The sequence below is a fragment of the Haplochromis burtoni genome, unplaced genomic scaffold (assembly GCF_018398535.1).
Source record: "Haplochromis burtoni strain Fernald_Lab_line unplaced genomic scaffold, NCSU_Asbu1 Contig_157, whole genome shotgun sequence".
In the NCBI taxonomy this organism is placed as follows: Eukaryota; Metazoa; Chordata; class Actinopteri; order Cichliformes; family Cichlidae; genus Haplochromis; species Haplochromis burtoni.
In genome coordinates this window covers 604,286-623,008 of record NW_024582518.1, presented here as the reverse complement: position 1 = coordinate 623,008, position 18,723 = coordinate 604,286, and the positions used below count along the sequence as shown (strand labels likewise).

Genomic DNA, 18,723 nt, shown 5'->3' with positions numbered 1-18,723 from the left:
AACTAATAAATATATGTACAATATATATATATATATAATAGTATATGCATTTCTGGATGTGTATACTAAATATTTTCCTACGTGTGTGTGTGTGTGTGTGTGTATACACATTTTACAAATTAAATAGTAAAAAATAAAAATAAAAAATAAAAATAATAATAATAATAAAATATATAAATATACAGAGTTGAATATGTGCAAACAAGTGGCATTACTGTACAGTGTGGAGTGCATAATGTTAAAGTTCCAGTAGTGAAGCTGAGGTGTCTATGACGTGTTCAGCAGTCTGATGGCCTGGTGGAAGAGTGATATATACGACTTTTATCATAAGCAATCCACGCTTGATGCGTTACAAATACGCCGAATTAAAATGTAGCTACAATCGACTTATTATCAGCTGGTAGAGGCTAATCAATAAAGATTAACGTTTCAAAAACTAAGAACATATTTAAAAAGCAAAATTTTTGCATAGAGTTTGGTTAGTATGGGTGCATGCGCACAAGTTGGTGCTAGCTGGCTATAGCTCGGTAATTATCAAAAGAGACAAAAATCCTGATTTATTTTTAAAGAGCACCAAAATAACCGATAAGAGAACAGAGTAGTAAGCACATACCCATTCCGCGTGCAAACCCACTCACTGTAAGCCCAATTTTTTCCAAAATGTTAGCTACAGAGGCTAACGGTTAACTGTTTACACTACAGCTACCGACGGCTCCGCCCCCTTTATACCGGAACCTTTTTTGAAAAGCCAAAGAAACACATCCGGTGCACGCGTGCGTAGAAGTAGGGTTTATTTTCGTCCGTGATCCAGGTGAGTGGAACAGGTGTGGCTTAAAGGTCATTATTTGTGCTTAAGAATAGAGTTTATCCTCGTTTTACCTCCTCAGCAGGTTCACTCCTGAACAAGTTGAGAAACTTTATTTATTTAATATGATTGTATTTAATTCTATAAAGAGTTAGAGAGCAAAAATCATGATTAGGACAAAATTGTATCAATTAACTAAAATCCAAAATCTGATATTGATAATTACTTTAAAGAAAAAATGTTAACAATTAAAAAAAAATCATTAGTTGAAATTGTTTGTAATTTAAATAAATATTACAATTAATGTTTAAATACTGATATGAATACTGATATGAGGCATTTTCAGTTATTTAAAATATATATTTAAATACATTTTAGTACATTGATAAAGGTGCAGGATGTTCCATCTTAAATATTTGTTATAAAATATTATATTGTTAATTAGAATTTTTTTTTAAGCCAAAATAAAACACACAGGGCTGGTGTTGGTTTCCAACATTTATCAGATTGATTACACCATTAATCAATAAAGAGCTGGGGTGCAGTGAAGTGACACAGATCCTGTAAGCCTGTCCAGTAATCTCCCTGCTCTCTCTCCTGGATTTCAGTACCTGGATTAACAGGCTTCAGGCCAGAGCAGCACAGAGAGCAAAGAGACGCTCGAAATACAGAAAACACAAACAATAGAGCTGGAGGCCGGACTTTGTGTGGACTTCGGATGGATCTGCGGGGGGTGGAGAAAGGTCGACAGTCAGGCCCGTTCCTTGGAGGCTCCTCGGCTCCTGCTGGCCTCCTCTATGGCCGTCTGGTTGCCAAATGCTGGAAATGAGCCGCTGTGTTTCTTGTTTCTTCATTGAAATAATTTATTGTAGCTTTTAAAAAAGTGTGCTTGTAGCTTTTTCACGATTTACACCACAGTTTTATCAGGAAACAGTCTGTTTGTTGCTGCTGTAGTGTTCTGCACCACAAGGGTAAACATACATATCCTCGTAATGGATCCTGACAGAGAAGAAGCTGAAGTATTTTCGGACCCCGAGGACCCATTTGCTCTAACAGCAGAGGATAAGGAACAGGAGGAGGATGAGGAGGAAGAGGATGATGATGAGGAAGATGCCAGGATTTTCAACGCTTGGATGCAGCGGTACCGGGGAGGGGAACAGCAGAGTAAAGTAGGAGAGGAAGAAGATGAAGATGACGAGTCAGAGGGAGGAAGACTTAAAAGCAGAAGCAGCCCGGAGCCTCCGGCAGCGGTAAAGTCGGGCCGCCGAGCATCACTGCCATGTCCGGTAAGAACACCAGTAACTGTACAACTCCAGACCAACTGTAAAGTGCAGTAGTGTGTGGTCAAAGGGAGGGGTAGTCATTAATGCTTGCCTTCTTTGATATGCTGAGCCATAATTAAGATTCAAATGTTGTTGTGGACAAGTCGTCAATCACAGGAACTTAAGCACAAGAAGTTCTTCAAATACTTAAAAATTGGAAACATTCCTTAGTGATACAGTCCTAAGCTCAAGAGCAGACAGTAATAGGTTGTTTGTTGAGATTTTGTTCATTTTGTCAAGTGCTGTCTTCAAGGTCAAGAAAAAGTTCATCTCCTTTATCATTCAGGAAGAGTCATTCAGTCCAGACGGTCATGGCCATCTGGCTGTGTGGATACTCGGTCTAATTGGGATACAGTGGTCAGTCGCTCCTTTTAACTTGTGCATGACCTGCTTCCCATCTTGCCATGATGGGGAAGGTAATGAGAATTGAATTCATGCATTGCAATATCTTGTCCACAGGCATTTGGGAATTTGGGAAATTCTTGGAGCCAAAGAGTTTTTTTGATGCAGTCTTTGGTCTTGCTTTCAAAGATAAGATATAGTGCTCAGGCTACCAGAAGAAGTTCAGTCTGAAAACTGGTGTGGGCATCTGATGCTCCTGGTGGCAGTCCCAGAGCACACTGGGTAAGAACAACTTGGGATGATATCTGGCAAACATTACTTAAGCCTTAGCTTCCCAGCTGAGGTCTATTTTTTGATGTATTCAGACTGTATCCAGAATCCATAGAGCTACTATCAGAGTACCTGGCAGGAACCTAATAATTAATCTAATTTGCCTCCAACTTGAACAAATCCTTAGCCTGCTACCAGAAAAACCCAACAGACAAGCATGGAGACCTTTCATGTCCATCCCACAAGGTAAACACAGCCATTTACTTTTCTGCACCACTATATAATTTACCCTGAAAAATACAACAATCACATATCACAAGAAAAATAACTGGAAGAGAGCATCATAGGACTCTGGAATTGAAAATGTGCCGGGCTTGCTCTTAGATTCCAGTGGATGGCAACCGATGATGCATTAAGAATGTCTGCCCTTTAACCAGTGTGGTAATTTAACTGTGGTTACATTGTCTGTGCTTTTTTTGGGTTAATGTCACAAACAACTTCTAGAAATTTGTAATCCAGTGCAAGATAACCCTACTCATGTTGTTGGAATATCGTGAAACGTGTGTCTTGATGTATCATCATGTATCTCAATAATTTTTAGAGAGATAAATTTTGCCAGTAATCAAAGTGACTTCATCCTTCTCTTGGAGGGACCGTGAGTTCACAATAATGTGTTGTAATGGGTTCCGACTATGGATTGGGTGTGAGCTGCTGCCCAAAGTGAAGGAGTTTATATCAGGGTTTGTTTACAAGTCAGGGAAGAGAGGAGCACGTGATTGACAGTCAGATTGGTGCAGTGTCTGCACTGAGGTGGCACTGTATTTGTCTGTTGCAGTTAAAAAAGAGTTAAAAGAATCAGATCTCACATAGAAGCAGAAGATACGAGTTCCCTTTGATGGCTGTGGTCTCCCTTTGAGACAGGGGATCAGAGCAGAGCTGCTACTCCTGCACACTGAAAGAAGCCAGTTGAGGTAGTTTGGACATCTAGTTATGATGCATCCTGGACGCCTCATAGGTGAGGGGATTCAGGTATTTGCAACCAGAAGAAAGAAGTTGGAGATGGTCTGTCCTCGAGTTGTCTTGGATTCACCTTGCTCCCCCCTCAGAGGTCCTGGAGGAGGTGGCTAGCGAGTAGGAGACTGATGGATATCTTGTTTCAAGACTTTATCATCTAGCTCTTTCCTTTTTTCATAACATTGTAGTGAAGGATGATCAGGAGCAAATGGTGCCCGTTTTAATGCAGTTACCATTACAAAACAGTTGTATCAGTTTATATCAGTCATACTTTCAGTCTTCAGGGTGTTCACAGCTCATGAACACTCTGTCATCCATAAACCAATGTCTTGTTTACTGTTTTCTAAGCTTCAGCCTTGCAGTTTGGTTATAGGGGAAGTAAAGACTCCCAGAGGTGCTAATGGAGCTTTTAGGTACATGTTTGTTTGTTTTTTGTTAATGGGATAACTGGATCAGTGAGTCTTTTGTTTGTTCAAGACTTTTTTTAACGGCAGAAAAAAATTAGAAACAAAGAAATAAAACTGTGTGAAAGAAGGAAGGCAAATATTTACAGAGAGTAATGAGTTAAATGTTTATTATAAGCAGTCCACTGACATTTCAGTTTTTTAAATCATCCTTCAGTTTTGTATAGTGAGTATTGACTTTAATGTGTACTTTTTAACTTTATTAGTCATATTTTTCTCCTTAATTTGCTTTATGATCTTATATACTATATTTGCAGTTCGTATTCAGCATTTTGTGCCTGTAAATTACTTTGAATTGCATTTAGCGTTTATGCTCCCTGCATCAAGTTTGATTGATTAATTGATTGATTTTTTGTCTTCAGTCCACTCTGTCGGCCATGCAGCTGTCTCGTCTCCACTCGTCCACTCAGGCTCCGGTGACGGCGAGGGTTTTGTTGCGTCGCTCTTCCTCCCGCCGCCTTCTTCCATCACCTATGGAGGCCGCTGTGCCCACCTCAGAGCGCAGGCAATCTCTCATAACCACAATCCCCGAGGTTGTGCCACCTGAGAGGCGGGGACAGTTCAGAAGACGTAACGTCATGTCGCTGGTGTGTAGACGCACTTCCTGATTTTTATAAGACAAAATTAAATTGTGTTTTTAGGCTCTTTGTGACTTTAATTGTTTGTGTGTTCCAGAGCGATGCTTATAGTGTGTGTCTGATCTGTCATAACGACTTAAATAACGGCGCTGGCGGCACCAGAGAGCTACAGTGCACACACACCTTCCACAAAGAGGTAGCACATACCAGCAACAACATCAACACATAAACCTTTTCTTGGGTTAAAAGTTGGGCAACCATAGACGGGTCACAAGTAAACTCAGCACAGACAGATGGACCCTGGAGGGTTATAGAGGTCCAATGAAGGCCCTGTCTAAGGTGGATGACACTGAAGAGGTCAAGTAGATGACTGTAGACACTCATACAATGACAGAGTCACTAAAATAGGTTTAAAACAAGTTTGATTTCCCCCTTTTTAAGATTTTGTAAGAAATGAAAGACATGTTAGTCCAGTCTTCCTCTGAGACGTTTTAGGCCATTCATTAGTGAGAAAAAGATGCAACCACTACAAAGACATCTTTTTGACTCAATGGTCTTGTTCCTCTACATGCTGGTGCTCCAGGACTCCATGATGGTAACGTACTCTCTCATGCCTTCTCTCTCCTCAGTGTATCGAGGAGTGGTTGTGGAGGAAACAGTGCTGTCCAACATGTCACGTTCAGGTGTCCATGCCACAGCCATCTTACTGGAGCTCCAGCAGGGTCATAATCCCCTAACATCACCAAGAAAAATGTCAGTTAAACTGGACTTTATTGGATAACCGCTTTATTAGAGCCCAGTGAATTTATCATTGTCTTTCAGAATATTATCAGAAGAGGAGCCTGACTTTTGACGCAAAACGTTATTTAATCGATTAAAAGACAAAAAGATTAGCACTCAGTATTTATATAAGGAAACATCCTCTGTCTTTTATTTGTCTCCATTTTGAGCCACACTGGCTTCAGCAACCAGGTTATCCTGAGAATAAGGGAGTGTATTCCCTGTTTTAACACCCATATCGTCTCAGTGTGATACAAATAAGTCATATAGTAAAGGACCAGCGCTGAAGCTGGAGAACAACCAAAATAACCTCATGTATGTTTTTTTCTTTTTGTCTTCTTTTTATGGCAACTTTAACAGTAATCAGTAATGACTTTAAAATAAAATGTAATTGTGTCCGAGGAGAAAAATATGGTGCAGACATAACAAATTCCCAGTCTTAGAAAAAGTTTGGGTTTTTTTTATTTCTAAAATTAATTATAGTTTCTTCTGCTAGTCTGTTATGCTCGGTTTTTTTTTTTCTTGTTATATATTTTATCATTTCATTTGTCTTTTGGTGTGAATATTCCTATATTTTATTTGCGGATAATCACTCAGTTATCTCTGTAATCAATTTTGAACGAGCTCTACCAATAAATGAACTGAAGGAAACAGCGCCTCCTTTGTGTGCATTGTGGCCAGGGGCGGTACTGCAGGCGGAAGTGCTGCACCTGTTGATGTGCTCTTCTCTTCGGTGTAACTTCACCGCCCCAAAACACCTGAAACTTCCAGCGCTTGGGAAGCTTCTGGAAATTTTAGAAGCGTTTTATCGCCTTTATTGAAGAACAAAAGGAGTTCATGGATAAATTGAAGAAGGTTTTGAGCGGGCAGGATGATGGGAACGCAGATGGGAGCGGCATACTGGAGGTGATGTTGTTTTTAGCCGGTTAGCTGGTTTCGCTAAATTAACCTGTTAAAACGGACGTAGTGCCAGAATCTGCAGATATAACTCAGCCAGGTGTGAACTCACAGACTTCAAAATGGTACTTTTAGATCCAGTGTGACTTGGATCTCCAGGGGAAAACATTATGTGTGATGTTCATCCAGAGTAAACCTTCGTAAAAGCGCTTTTAGAAAGTAACACGCTGCAGAACATGGCTGAGAAGTGAACCGATTTTAATTTTCCTTCAGTGTCCCGGTTATTCTCAGATAGATATCATTACATGGATGATATATAACGAAGAGGAACCTATAGTGTTTAATTCGGCATACTTGGTGTTATAAGATAAAAGCAAATGTTCATGTAAAGTATAGTTAATTCAGGCGAAACTGCTTCTTCTTGCTGTTTAACCTCTGCACAAATCATAAAACTGCACTAGAAGTAAGGCAATAAAGTTACTTTTGATAGTTAATAACTTTGACAGTTGTAACTTAAGGAAGTCAATGCATTAATAACTTCCACATTTGAAATACTTAGAGGCTCGCAAATGTGCATTTCGGGGCGGGATTGTGTTTTTATTATCATCAAATTGACATCTGTTGGATAGAACCAGGGCTGTCACACTCATTTTAACTGTTAGGCCACATAAGCTCAAATATATACAACAGACCTCCCTCATTAAAGAGTATATGGAAGTTTCTGCTCACGCTCACATGAACCATAACCAGGATTTAAAAAATCTCTAACCTTAAATTAGAGTAAAACACCTGTCACCTCATCCACCTGACGGCCTGAGAATTAAAACAGCTCAGTTTCCCACACTTATTGAGTCTATTGTCAATATATGCAGCTGTTTAAAGTGTCACATTTTCCCACACCCTCCCCACTTAATCATCTTTTAAATTAATAGTTGAAAGGATTAGTGAAGAGTCACTTTCCCTTTTCAGACTCAGCAAAGGTGGAAAAACTGAGATTTTAAACCCAGGTACTAAAGGTGGGAATCAACAGGAATCCTGCGATACAATATTATTGCAATTTTTTTAAGATTTGTGATTCGCTGAATAATTAAGTAACAGGTAAAATTTGTCTGTTTTATCCAATAAGGCAATGTTATTTTACCTCAGTTGTTTTTTTAGTGGTGGTGCAGTGGTGGTTTTGTGGTTTGAACTTGCCAAACATTTCCATCAAGCATCGCCACAAAATGAACAAATGTGCTTTTTATTGAAAAGCTGGAGTGATGAATGAGCGTCCAGTGGGTCGAATCGGACGCTTTGGTTCCGTGTTAGACTCGCCTGCACTAAACAAGTGCTAAAACCGTTTAAATTTGGTTAACTGAAGAAGAGTAAATGTTAGTTGAACAATGTTTCTGAGATATTACACTTTAATGTCACAATAGTAACAAATTCAAATTCAAATTTTATTTGTCACGTACACAGTCATATACAGTACGATATGTAGTGAAATGCTCGGACAACTGCTCGTGACCTAAAGAAAACAAAAAAGGAAAAGGCTATGAATAAGATAGGAAATAAATATGAAAAATTAAAAAGGGTAAATTTAACTAGGAAGGAATAAAATATAAATTAAGGTTAAACATGAAATAACTGTACAACACAAATTAGAATGAAGGGTAAATTTAACTGGGAAAGAATAAGATAAAATATATAAATTAAAGTTGAAAATAAAATAACTGTACAACAAAATACACAATATAGAACTATATAAGAATGTATGAAGAAATATAAATATAAATAAATATATACACAATAACAGCAGCTGTACAAGTGTTAACCGGAAATGAAGAATGTAGTAACCAGTGTTGTGCAATCCACATTATTTAGTGTCTTGTGCAGTGCAAATATGCTTAAAGTGATTTAAGTGATGAAGTGAAAACAATGTCCAGAATGGCCAGTGTGTGTGTAAGAACTATATGTGTGGGTCAGTACTGTGTGGTGGTGTGATTGAGAGACCGTATCGCCTGCGGGAAGAAGCTCCTCCTCAGTCTCTCTGTGTTGGTCTTCAGGGAGCGGAATCGCTTTCCTGACCTCAACAGAGAGAACAGTCTGTTGTTGGGATGGCTGAGGTCCTTCACGATCTTCCTGGCCTTGGTCCAGCACCGCCTGCTGTAGATTGAGTGCAGGTCAGGGAGCTCGGAGCGGATGGTGCGCTCAACTGACCGCACAACCCTCTGTAGAGCTCGTCTGTCCTGCATGGTGCTGTTCCCGAACCAGGTTAAGATGTTTCCCGCCAGGATGCTCTCTATGGTGCACGAGTAAAAGTTCCTGAGCACCTTGGACAGCTGTTATTAGTCTTCATTCACTTTAAAGCTTTTAGTTACTTGCCTTTGACACAAAGAAGAATAACCTAAAGACTCTTAATGTCAATTTCATGAATTCTGAGTCAATATACAATCTTCAATTTAAACTCCTTTAATACTAAAGTCACCAACTAAAAAATAAACATCAATAGCAAACATTTAGTCTGTGAGATCCTTATGATGCTAATGACGACAAATTCTGTGCAGAGAGCCAATCAGGCATCGACGCTGTCCTGGGGGACACGGGTGAAGGGTTTCCTGATCTGCTTCGTTTTAGGAGTCGTGTGCTCCATCCTGGTGAGTAAATGACACTCCTGGACTGTGTTTACTGTTTCTATGACAAAAGATTTGCTGTGGTGACTTCCTGTTTTCCTTTATCAGGGTACCTGCTTGTTGTGGGTCCCTGGCTTTGGTCTCGCTGTGTTCGCTGTCCTCTACAGTCTGGGAAACATCTGCGCTCTGTCCAGGTAATAAGCAGACCTAACCTGATACTACATTACCCATCATCACTGAGGGCTGGTATTGACTTCAGTGTTTTTATGAAGGGAAACGTCGTCCTCTAGTGGTAGAAATCAGAGCTTTGACTGACGAAATCTTTTTATTTTTCAGCACCATGTTCCTGATGGGTCCGTGCCGGCAGCTGAAGACCATGTGGGCTAAAGAGCGAGTGCTCGCCACCGTCATCATGCTGGTGAGAACAAATAACTTTTCATTATTGTCTGTAAGTTTCTCAATCATCCAGATCAAGGTAGTCTAAGGAGCTTGAAAAGAAAGCTACTGGACTCACTTAAGCTTCGTGTAGATTTCACCTCTCATCCAAGAAGCTTCTTCAGCTCTTGGATGAAAGTTGAGACATCTTCACGAAGCTTAAAGAAGTCCAGATGTTCATTGTTCTGTCCTCATGTTGATTTAATTAGAGCAATTTCTCAAATACACAGTGATGGAAGAAACTGAACACACAAACAGCAGGGGTCCAGCTAGGATTGTCACGATGGTAGGATTTCAAGCCCGATACTGATTCTTGGCGCTATAGATGAACTGGTCCCCAGTCAGTGCCGAGGTTGTGGGAAGTAGAGCAGGGCGATATGGTCAAAAATATTTATCACGATATATATTTGAAAATTTGCGATAACGATATAACTGACGATATAATTGATGCAAGACAAAATACAACTCCACAACATTACTAGCGCAAAAAGACAACCTATCATTTATTTTCACTTAAACAAGAAGCTGGTTTTTATGTACATTAAAGCTTTATAAAAATGTAACAGTGCAAATGCAAATTCCTTGCTGAAAGTTTAACCAAAAGGCATTTCCAGTAGAAATGGGCTGACATATCCTGAGCATAACCATGTATAATATCCACTGAAGTTAAAAAGAGGTGCTTTGCAACATTAAACTGCAGTGTGCAGTACGTATTTTTCGGACCATAAGGTGCACGGGATTATAAGGCACATTAAGCGAAACAAAGCAGTCAGATAAATCAAACTTTATTCAAGCTTCCTCCACTTCTGTACCATTGATTCATTAATGTTGAATTCTCTGGCAGCTGCTCTATTCCCATGTTGTTGCAGTATATTAATGACTAACCTCGTATTGTGGATGGATTATCTCAGTTGTTCTCCTGACTGAAGTTTGGTCCGTTTACAGCATCCTGCCATGCGATTGCATTTGTCTCTAACCATGAGGAACCTTCACGTTAACTTTTATAAGTGGAAAAGTGTTAGTGTTCGTCCTCCAGCTTCACTGTTTATGTTATGCTAACATAGCTGTGTCGCTAGCGATCACGTAGCACATCATTATATACCAGCTAGCCCAACTTCAGTAACCCTACAAACGTCACTGCTGTTTAGTTTCCTGTCTTCATTTATGTTGGAAGTGATAGCAGAGCTGTACGTTTGATTTTTTTCAGAAATCTCTCAGTCAGAACTAGGGCTGGGCCATATTATACCGTTCACGGTAATACCGGTATAATGTTAGGCAACGATAGGAAAATGAAATATCGCGATAGAATATGAGTAAAACGCGCATGCGCAGTGCCTTTGTTTTCATACGCACATGGCCGATTGTTGAGTGAAACAGAATTGGTTTGTAAAAATGGTGCAACTTCAGTGATGTGGAACTGGTTTGGTGTTTGTCCGTCAGATACACGACAAAGCACATTTTTTTGCAGAACATGCAAGCGGCCGTCGTTATTGTCGTATTTGTCGGACTAAGATGCTCTTAAATCTGGGAGTAATCTGGGTCCTAAACTCCGTATGCTTCAGGTCAAACGAACACTGCAGCATCACTGAGAGTTAAAAACTGTCTAAATTCTTTCATCTTTAATAAAACGATCAGCATTGCTGCTTTACCAGGTGTAACTATGAAGTTTAACTTCCAGGCATCCATGAAAACAAAATTTATTACATTTAACGGAGTTAGAAGTTAGCAGGAAGCTAGCGGAAGTTAGCTCGCTAGTTTCGCTAGTTACCTAAGCATGATATAGCATGTTCTGACTGAGAGATTTCTGAAAAAATTCAAACGTACAGCTCTGCTATCACTTCCAACATAAATGAAGACAGGAAACTAAACAGCAGTGACGTTTGTAGGGTTACTGAAGTTGGGCTAGCTGGTATATAATGATGTGCTACGTGATCGCTAGCGACACAGCTATGTTAGCATAACATAAACAGTGAAGCTGGAGGACGAACACTAACACTTTTCCACTTATAAAAGTTAACGTGAAGGTTCCTGATGTTAGAGACAAATGCAATCGCATGGCAGGATGCTGTAAACGGACCAAACTTCAGTCAGGAGAACAACTGAGATAATCCATCCACAATACGAGGTTAATCATTAATATACTGCAACAACATGGGAATAGAGCAGAAGGGGGGTAATTCAACATTAATGAATCAATGGTACAGAAGTGGAGGAAGCTTGAATAAAGTTTGATTTATCTGACTGCTTTGTTTCGCTTAATGTGCCTTATAATCCCGTGCACCTTATGGTCCGAAAAATACGTACTGCACACTGCAGTTTAATGTTGCAAAGCACCTCTTTTTAACTTCAGTGGATATTATACATGGTTATGCTCAGGATATGTCAGCCCATTTCTACTGGAAATGCCTTTTGGTTAAACTTTCAGCAAGGAATTTGCATTTGCACTGTTACATTTTTATAAAGCTTTAATGTACATAAAAACCAGCTTCTTGTTTAAGTGAAAATAAATGGAAGGTTGTCTTTTTGCGCTAGTAATGTTGTGGAGTTGTATTTTGTCTCGCATCAATTATATCGTCAGTTATATCGTTATCGCAAATTTTCAAATATATATCGTGATAAATATTTTTGGCCATATCGCCCTGCTCTAATCAGAACATGCAATATCATGCTTAGGTAACTAGCGAAACTAGCGAGCTAACTTCCGCTAGCTTCCTGCTAGCTTCTAACTCCGTTAAATGTAATACATTTTGTTTTCATGGATGCCTGGAAGTTAAACTTCATAGTTTCACCTGGTAAAGCAGCAATGCTGATCGTTTTATTAATGAAAGAATTTAGACAATTTTTAACTCTCAGTGATGCTGCAGTGTTTGTTTGACCTGAAGCATACGGAGTTTAGGACCCAGATTACTCCCAGATTTAAGAGCATCTTAGTCCAACGGCCGCTTGCATGTTCTGCAAAAAAAATGTGCTTTGTCGTGTATCTGATGGACAAACACCAAACCAGTTCCACATCACTGAAGTTGCACCATTTTTACAAAACAAATTCTGGTTCATCTGTTTCACTCAACAATCGGCCATGTGCGTATGAAAACAAAGGCACAGCGCATGCGCGTTTTACTCATATTCTATCGCGATATTTCATTTTCCTATCGTTGCCTAACATTATACCGGTATTACCGTGAACGGTATAATATGGCCCAGCCCTAGTGGGAAGTCCAGTCTAGTTTTTGTTCAGGAGTATTTTAGAACACAGTGAAATCAGTCAACAAAACCAATCAAAAATAAACACCATTAAAACAATGATAAATAAAAACCTGACCAGTGTGACTAATGTGAGAGGTAGAGGGCATAAAAACAGGTTTCCTATTTAAAAAATAAAATAAAATAATCCTCTCTGTATAACTTTTACATTTCAGTCATTTTTTTATCCACATTTGCATTTACCTTATTTGTGTCTAAGGTTTCTAGTGGGTCTGTAGTGTAGTGGTTTACATATACAGGTAGTTCAATTGTGGGATGAGAGGCATATCCCATAAGGTTTATTCAGTAAATCAAACACGTGGATCTACCTGCTGTGAATCTGGGAGCAGCTTAAAGTAGCTTTCATCTGTTTTTTGTTTTTTGGGGTTTTTTTGCATTTGTGTTGCGTTGGCAAATTTAACTGTGGATGAAATCTAGTTTAAAGTGTCTTATCTCTGTATCCAGGTTAAGGCTGAAGATGAAGTTACAGCTGAAGATGATGAAGATCAATTCAATCTTTTAATCACGGAGTGAATCATTTTCGCTTTGTCAATGTTAATAAAGCGGATTTCTCTCATAATTTGTCCAAACATGCTCCAAAAACTGAGTTTACAGGAATTTACAGGAAAAGCCACGTGGCGTCCTGATGAACGACAGGTAGCTGAAACTCACCTGTAAGCTCCACCTGAGTGAAACTGTCTCTCTCTGCAGGTGTGTCTGGTGCTGACGCTCTGTGCTGCGTTCTGGGTGAGAAACAAACTGCGATGAAACGTTTGGATGCAGCGAGTCGTGTTGTGTTGTTTTTGTGTTTGATTCGTGTTGTTGTGTCTCTGCAGTGGAAGAACAACGGCCTCGCTCTGCTCTTCTGTATCCTGCAGTTTCTGGCCTTCACCTGGTAGAAAACACACACACACACACACACACACACACACACACACACACACACACACACGTTACTGTTTGTTACCTCTCTGACTGCTGCTGCTGTATCCCACAGGTACGGCCTCTCATACATCCCATTCGCCAGGTAAGACAAACACACCTGATCTCACTAGTGTGCGTTTCCTCGGGAGATAAAAACATGATGGCGACGGGCGGTTTGGTTTTAGTCTCGCTTGTTCGAAGGCATAAAAAAAGTATTAACCTTTAAAGTGAATAACTTGTACTACATACACCTGTGCTGCTGTGAAATTTCTGATTGAAGAAATGTTTCCTAGCAAGTTTTTTACAGTAGCTGACCTTTCTGCGGAAAGATCTTTGATATATAGACGCTTTGTTAACGTGATAGGCTTTGATTTGACTGTAATTTCCCATCATAAGCACGAGGTTGGTTAAAAGATAGTTTTTAATTTAACTTTCTGCTCTTACTGAGCATTCAAAGCACCGGACACTTATATGTTGATAATAGCCATGATAATATTTCAGGTTCAGATTACTTTGTTTGTGCCTGCACATACACTTTGTCTGCAGTAGGTGAGTCATCCATTTTCAAACAACAGATAAGCATAACATAATGAAGAAGAATGAATAATAAATAATCCACACTCTATCATGAAGTGTATAAAAGCTGTAATTTGTTCCTCTGATTCACGGCTACCGGAACAAAGTTGTTTTTATGCCGTGTTGCTCTGAACTTTATAAACCTTCTGAAACTCCCTGAAGCAGAAGTAGTGAAACGAGAGAACTGCGATGCAAACTCAAAATGGAGACCATTCCCCTTAAAAGTAAAAGTTGCAATTAAGACATTTGGAAAAGTACAACTTTTGCTTTGAAACTGAAGATGTAGATGGCTCACTTTCAGTCTTTCATTTGCACTGGCGCTGGCATGCGAGGTAGAGCTACCACTTGGAAGGTTGGTAGTTCGATTTCTGGCTGCTCCAGTCTGCATGCAAAAGGATCCTTGGGCAAGATACTGTGTATAAATGTGTGTCTCAATGGGTAATTTATATAAGTTGTATAAAATTATTTCAAAGCTCAAGCAGATTAGAAAAGCGATTTATAAGAACCAGTCCATTTACCATGCAAGCTGTGGGCAATTGCAGCAATATGCTAGCAATCAAAGCAACCATATTGAGGTTTTTAATGCCAGGAATGTCTGCATGTCAGACATTTCAAGCCTGCTTGGCTGAGGCCTTAGTTTAAAAACTCAAGACCTGCACACAATATTTCTATTCATGTCAAATTATTTAAAAAAATATCTGATTAAAATATGTTGCTGAAGTCAAACACGAACCCATTTTTCCTCCAACTGTTAGAAAGTTAAGTTCTGTCACAGAGGCAGGATATTACTCTTGTATGTGGTGTATAAGCAAACTGCATGGTGTCAAACACATGTTCAGTTTGCCTGAAAATTCAGGACTTCACCAGATTTTCAAGGAATTTTGTAAGTGCAGGTCCATGAGATTTGTTTTTTCTCATGGAGCAAAAGACCTTTTCCATAAAGTTCTGATCAACGTTAAAATCCTGATCCAGGGTGAAGCGAGGTTGTTTGCAACCATTTGGTTCTGTATGGCAGGTTCGTATTTAAAATTTCAGTTTTCATACTCGATATTAAGTAAATGCAGGTCATATTTATGTGCAGCCTGTACCCTGTTTAAAAACAATGTTTCCTTTCTGTATACTCGACTTAACAGTGGTAATTACCCATGGTTTTTTTTTTTGTTAAGCTAGATTTAAACCCACTTGCAATTATCATGTCTCTAACAAAATGCAGCATAGGGCAAATTGAATTAGCAAGGTTAATCCAAACCGTTTCTACAAGCCTCTTTAATGCTTTCCTCCCCTCTACCCTTAAATATGCATTTTGATATACTGCATCTCAGTATATCTCAAAGATGTGGTTTGATAACTGTTCTGGCTTTTTCCAAACACAGCTTCATAGATAGTTAAGCTTCTCTATGCATCACTAATGTCTGATGCACACACAGTCATTTTGTTTTGTACGCAGGGCTGAAATGCGGGGTTATGGCAGAAACTACTTAGTTCAGAAAAGTGCATCAAGGGTTAATTACCCCTATTCAGCCTTTTTAACCATAAGCCTGGTGGCAGGCCATTTTACATAAATAAGTAGTTGTAAGTGGAAACACAGCAAAATAAGATTTTGTAGTCATCTGTAATTTGATCTACAAGGAAGCATGTGTGGAGGGAAAAAGTAGTGTCCCCTGGATAGAGCTTTGTGGAACTCCAGATTTGTTTTCACAGCCAGTACCATTCATGTTAGATCATGTTACCATTTCTGTTATAGATAAAAGAAACACTACAGCTATGACTAACACTAATGGAGCCATAAAGTATTCCTGTGTGAAACTCTGTCATTATAGTTGCTGACAGAACCTGATCATTTAAGCACTGAAGCAAAATAAAGTGGAGTTTTTCTGGACTTTTTTCAGCGTAGTTTTGTTCATTTGTGTTTATCTGCAATGCTTTTATGTGTCATTTTTTTCTCCTTCTTTCATTTTCAGAGATGCCATCATAAAATTATTCTCACTATGCATCTAGGAAGCCCCGCCCTGTTCTCCCACCCCTCTGAGTCACTACCTGTCTGACCAATCAGGACACAGGATACTTAATGGTGGTAGTGGTGCGTTTATGTTAGGCTTTTGTTAACAGTTTATAATGCAGCTGGAGAGTTCATAGTGCCTGAATTCCTTTAATTGGTTTCTATTTATTTTCAGCAGTAAAGAAACAGTTTATTTCAGCATCTAATGCAGCTGTACGCAGATCTAAGTGTTCACTCACTGAACTATTCTCTTAAGTGAATAATTATCAAACTGTTTTGGTAGAGCTGGACGTCTGGGTTTGAGATCAAAATGTGACAGTTTAACTTTGTTTAGTAAATTAGTCAACAGAAATCAATGATTTTAATCATCAGCAAAATATTTGAGTAAATCTTTTTAAGCTGAAATATGAGAAAAATCACCTAAACATGATTAAAACTTTATTAATCTTTGCTTTTGGGGGGATATTATGTAGATAATCATATTACTAATAATTCAAACAATCAAAACAGGCAGTAAACCCCTTATAAATCTTTTATTCTAATATAGAGTAAAGGACGTATACCAAATGCAGAGGCCAGGGTTTGAGTCTGACCTGGCAATAAAGACTTGAAGACAAAAATAAATGTTTATTTAAAAAATAAAAACTCAAGAAGAAACACTCAGTATTTTCTTACATGAGTTTAAAATTCAGTGAAGCAGCTGCATTAGCATGTGAGATAAACCAGGTCCCACGAGTTTCTCTTCTCATTTTAATATTGATTTGAAGTGTTACTGATGTTCGCATCTTCCTGTTTTGTTTTTTTGTTTTTTGTCCTAAAATTTCAATTTTCCTGAAGTTGTTATCACAGCACTTTCCAACTCAGTATCTGTGGCAAGAAGTCATTACATACATTTGAACAAATTAACATTTCAGGTGCAGTATGGGTTTGTTGATTCAGCTCATCTGATTCCCATCTTAAGTTTTCCATTCACAAAAAGACCATTGCCAGATATTTAGTTTGAATTTCTACTGCCAAGTCTCCAGGGGGCGATGCAGATTAGATTTTTTTTTTTGTTTTGATTGTTTTTGGCTTCTGTTGCAAGACAGAAACAAACTCTGGTCTGTGGAAGCTCGTTTCCATAACTGCAAAGAAAAAAACCCATCACAGGCAGCTCTAAGTTATTATTTCAAAATCTAGAATTGCATATTTTAAAATTTCAACTTCTTAATGAGCTGAAATTTTGACTTGCAATTAATTTTCAATTCATTAATAAAGTCTTTTTCAGTGGTGAAAACAAGCTTCCATAGTGGCCACGACTGCGTTCAGGAGCATCAAATGTTAGGTACTCGTTGCTGTTTCCAGCACAGCTGCACATAAACGGATCAGCGTTCTGTCGCCACACGGTGTGCGCTCACTTTTTCTTTTGATCATTTTACTTTTTAAATGGATGTTTTGCCTGAAAGTCAAAGTGTTTTCTTCTTTACTGTAATTTGTATATTAAATTTTTTGCAGGATTACATGATTTTAATACCAAATCTTGGTCATAGAGTTTCACGTGTTAGAACAAACTTTTTCTCAGGTGAAAAAAAACCATAATCTCTTTTGTTTCGTCTCACTTTGAACTTGGTTATCTGCTTCTTTTTAAATTGGTTTGCACATTTTTCCTCATCCAAGAGTCAATGTTTTCATATTTATCCTCTAGACTTTATTTAAGGATCTGCTTTCTTCGTCTGGGCCCGGAGTTCGCAGATATTTAACTGAAACAGTCTATAAACAGCAGTCCAACATTTCATTTTATTTCAGTATGGACGAGTAAACAATGCTTTCATTGAAAAAGAGTTAAAATGACTTAAATCCACTCTCCATTAAGTTTTTCCAGATGTGTTTTAGTTTCATTGAGATTTGGAACAGCTGTTTTTGGGTTTATCAACCCTTCAGAATTTAGTTTTCCTCATTTGCGTTGCCTTACAGACGGTCATATAGTACTTTTAACCACACTACAGAGCTGTGACTGAAATTTAGATGCTGGACGCTGCTTTTAAAACTGGTCATGGATTTCATGGTCCTCTCCTGCTTTCCTTTATTTTCTGTTCCATGACAGCGTCAGACCCTCATAAAAAATATGGCTGAGGTTTCAAATAATAACATAGACCTATGTAAAAGTAAAGACTTTGACAGCTATGAATACTTTGTTTTCTAACAATACAGCTGTGGATGTTTCCTCTTCACGTTTGGTTTGAACTGAATCATGCAGATCTACTTAAGTAGAGTCCCCGATTAAATATAGGAATAGAGCAGAACAGGTCACCTTTATTTAACTTGCATTTTCACTTTTAAAGGTTGTGAGGTTAAAATATTCTTAGCCAAAATGTTTTAGTGCAACTTTAACTCTTTTAAAACTGTATTTGTTTTGTCTGTCTGCAGTGTTAAACTGTGAAATTGTTACTGATTTTATTTCAATAAATGCTTCTGTATTTAAGAAA

The 18,723-nt window shown here is 38.6% G+C and overlaps 2 protein-coding genes across 4 annotated transcripts in view; one reads left to right on the top strand and one right to left on the bottom strand.

Annotated features, from left to right (window-relative positions):
• LOC102314683 (zinc finger protein ZFMSA12A) overlaps positions 1 to 726 on the bottom strand; it is an 11,368-nt gene extending 10,642 nt beyond the window's left edge. For both annotated transcript variants that reach the window (XM_042224979.1, XM_042224980.1), the window contains exon 1: positions 614 to 726. In XM_042224979.1, coding sequence (XP_042080913.1) covers positions 614 to 617 — 4 coding nt within the window. In that variant the 5' untranslated portion in view covers positions 618 to 726. The remainder of the gene's footprint in view (positions 1 to 613) is intronic.
• Positions 719 to 18,723, top strand: sft2d2b (SFT2 domain containing 2b). Of its 2 annotated transcripts, XM_005932738.2 has the most exons (12): positions 731 to 811; positions 1,414 to 2,091; positions 4,580 to 4,804; positions 4,893 to 4,991; positions 5,425 to 6,481; positions 9,019 to 9,108; positions 9,193 to 9,278; positions 9,421 to 9,502; positions 13,471 to 13,506; positions 13,596 to 13,654; positions 13,757 to 13,786; positions 16,221 to 18,723. In XM_005932738.2, exons 5-12 carry the CDS (start codon positions 6,413 to 6,415, stop codon positions 16,255 to 16,257), a joined length of 489 nt encoding a protein of 162 aa, XP_005932800.1. In that variant the 5' UTR covers positions 731 to 811; positions 1,414 to 2,091; positions 4,580 to 4,804; positions 4,893 to 4,991; positions 5,425 to 6,412; the 3' UTR covers positions 16,258 to 18,723. The 2 variants fall into 2 exon arrangements, with proteins under 2 accessions (XP_005932801.1, XP_005932800.1); XM_005932739.2 differs by lacking the exons at positions 9,019 to 9,108; positions 9,193 to 9,278; positions 9,421 to 9,502; ... (2 more) ...; positions 13,757 to 13,786; positions 16,221 to 18,723 and having other exon boundaries at positions 719 to 811; positions 5,425 to 6,226.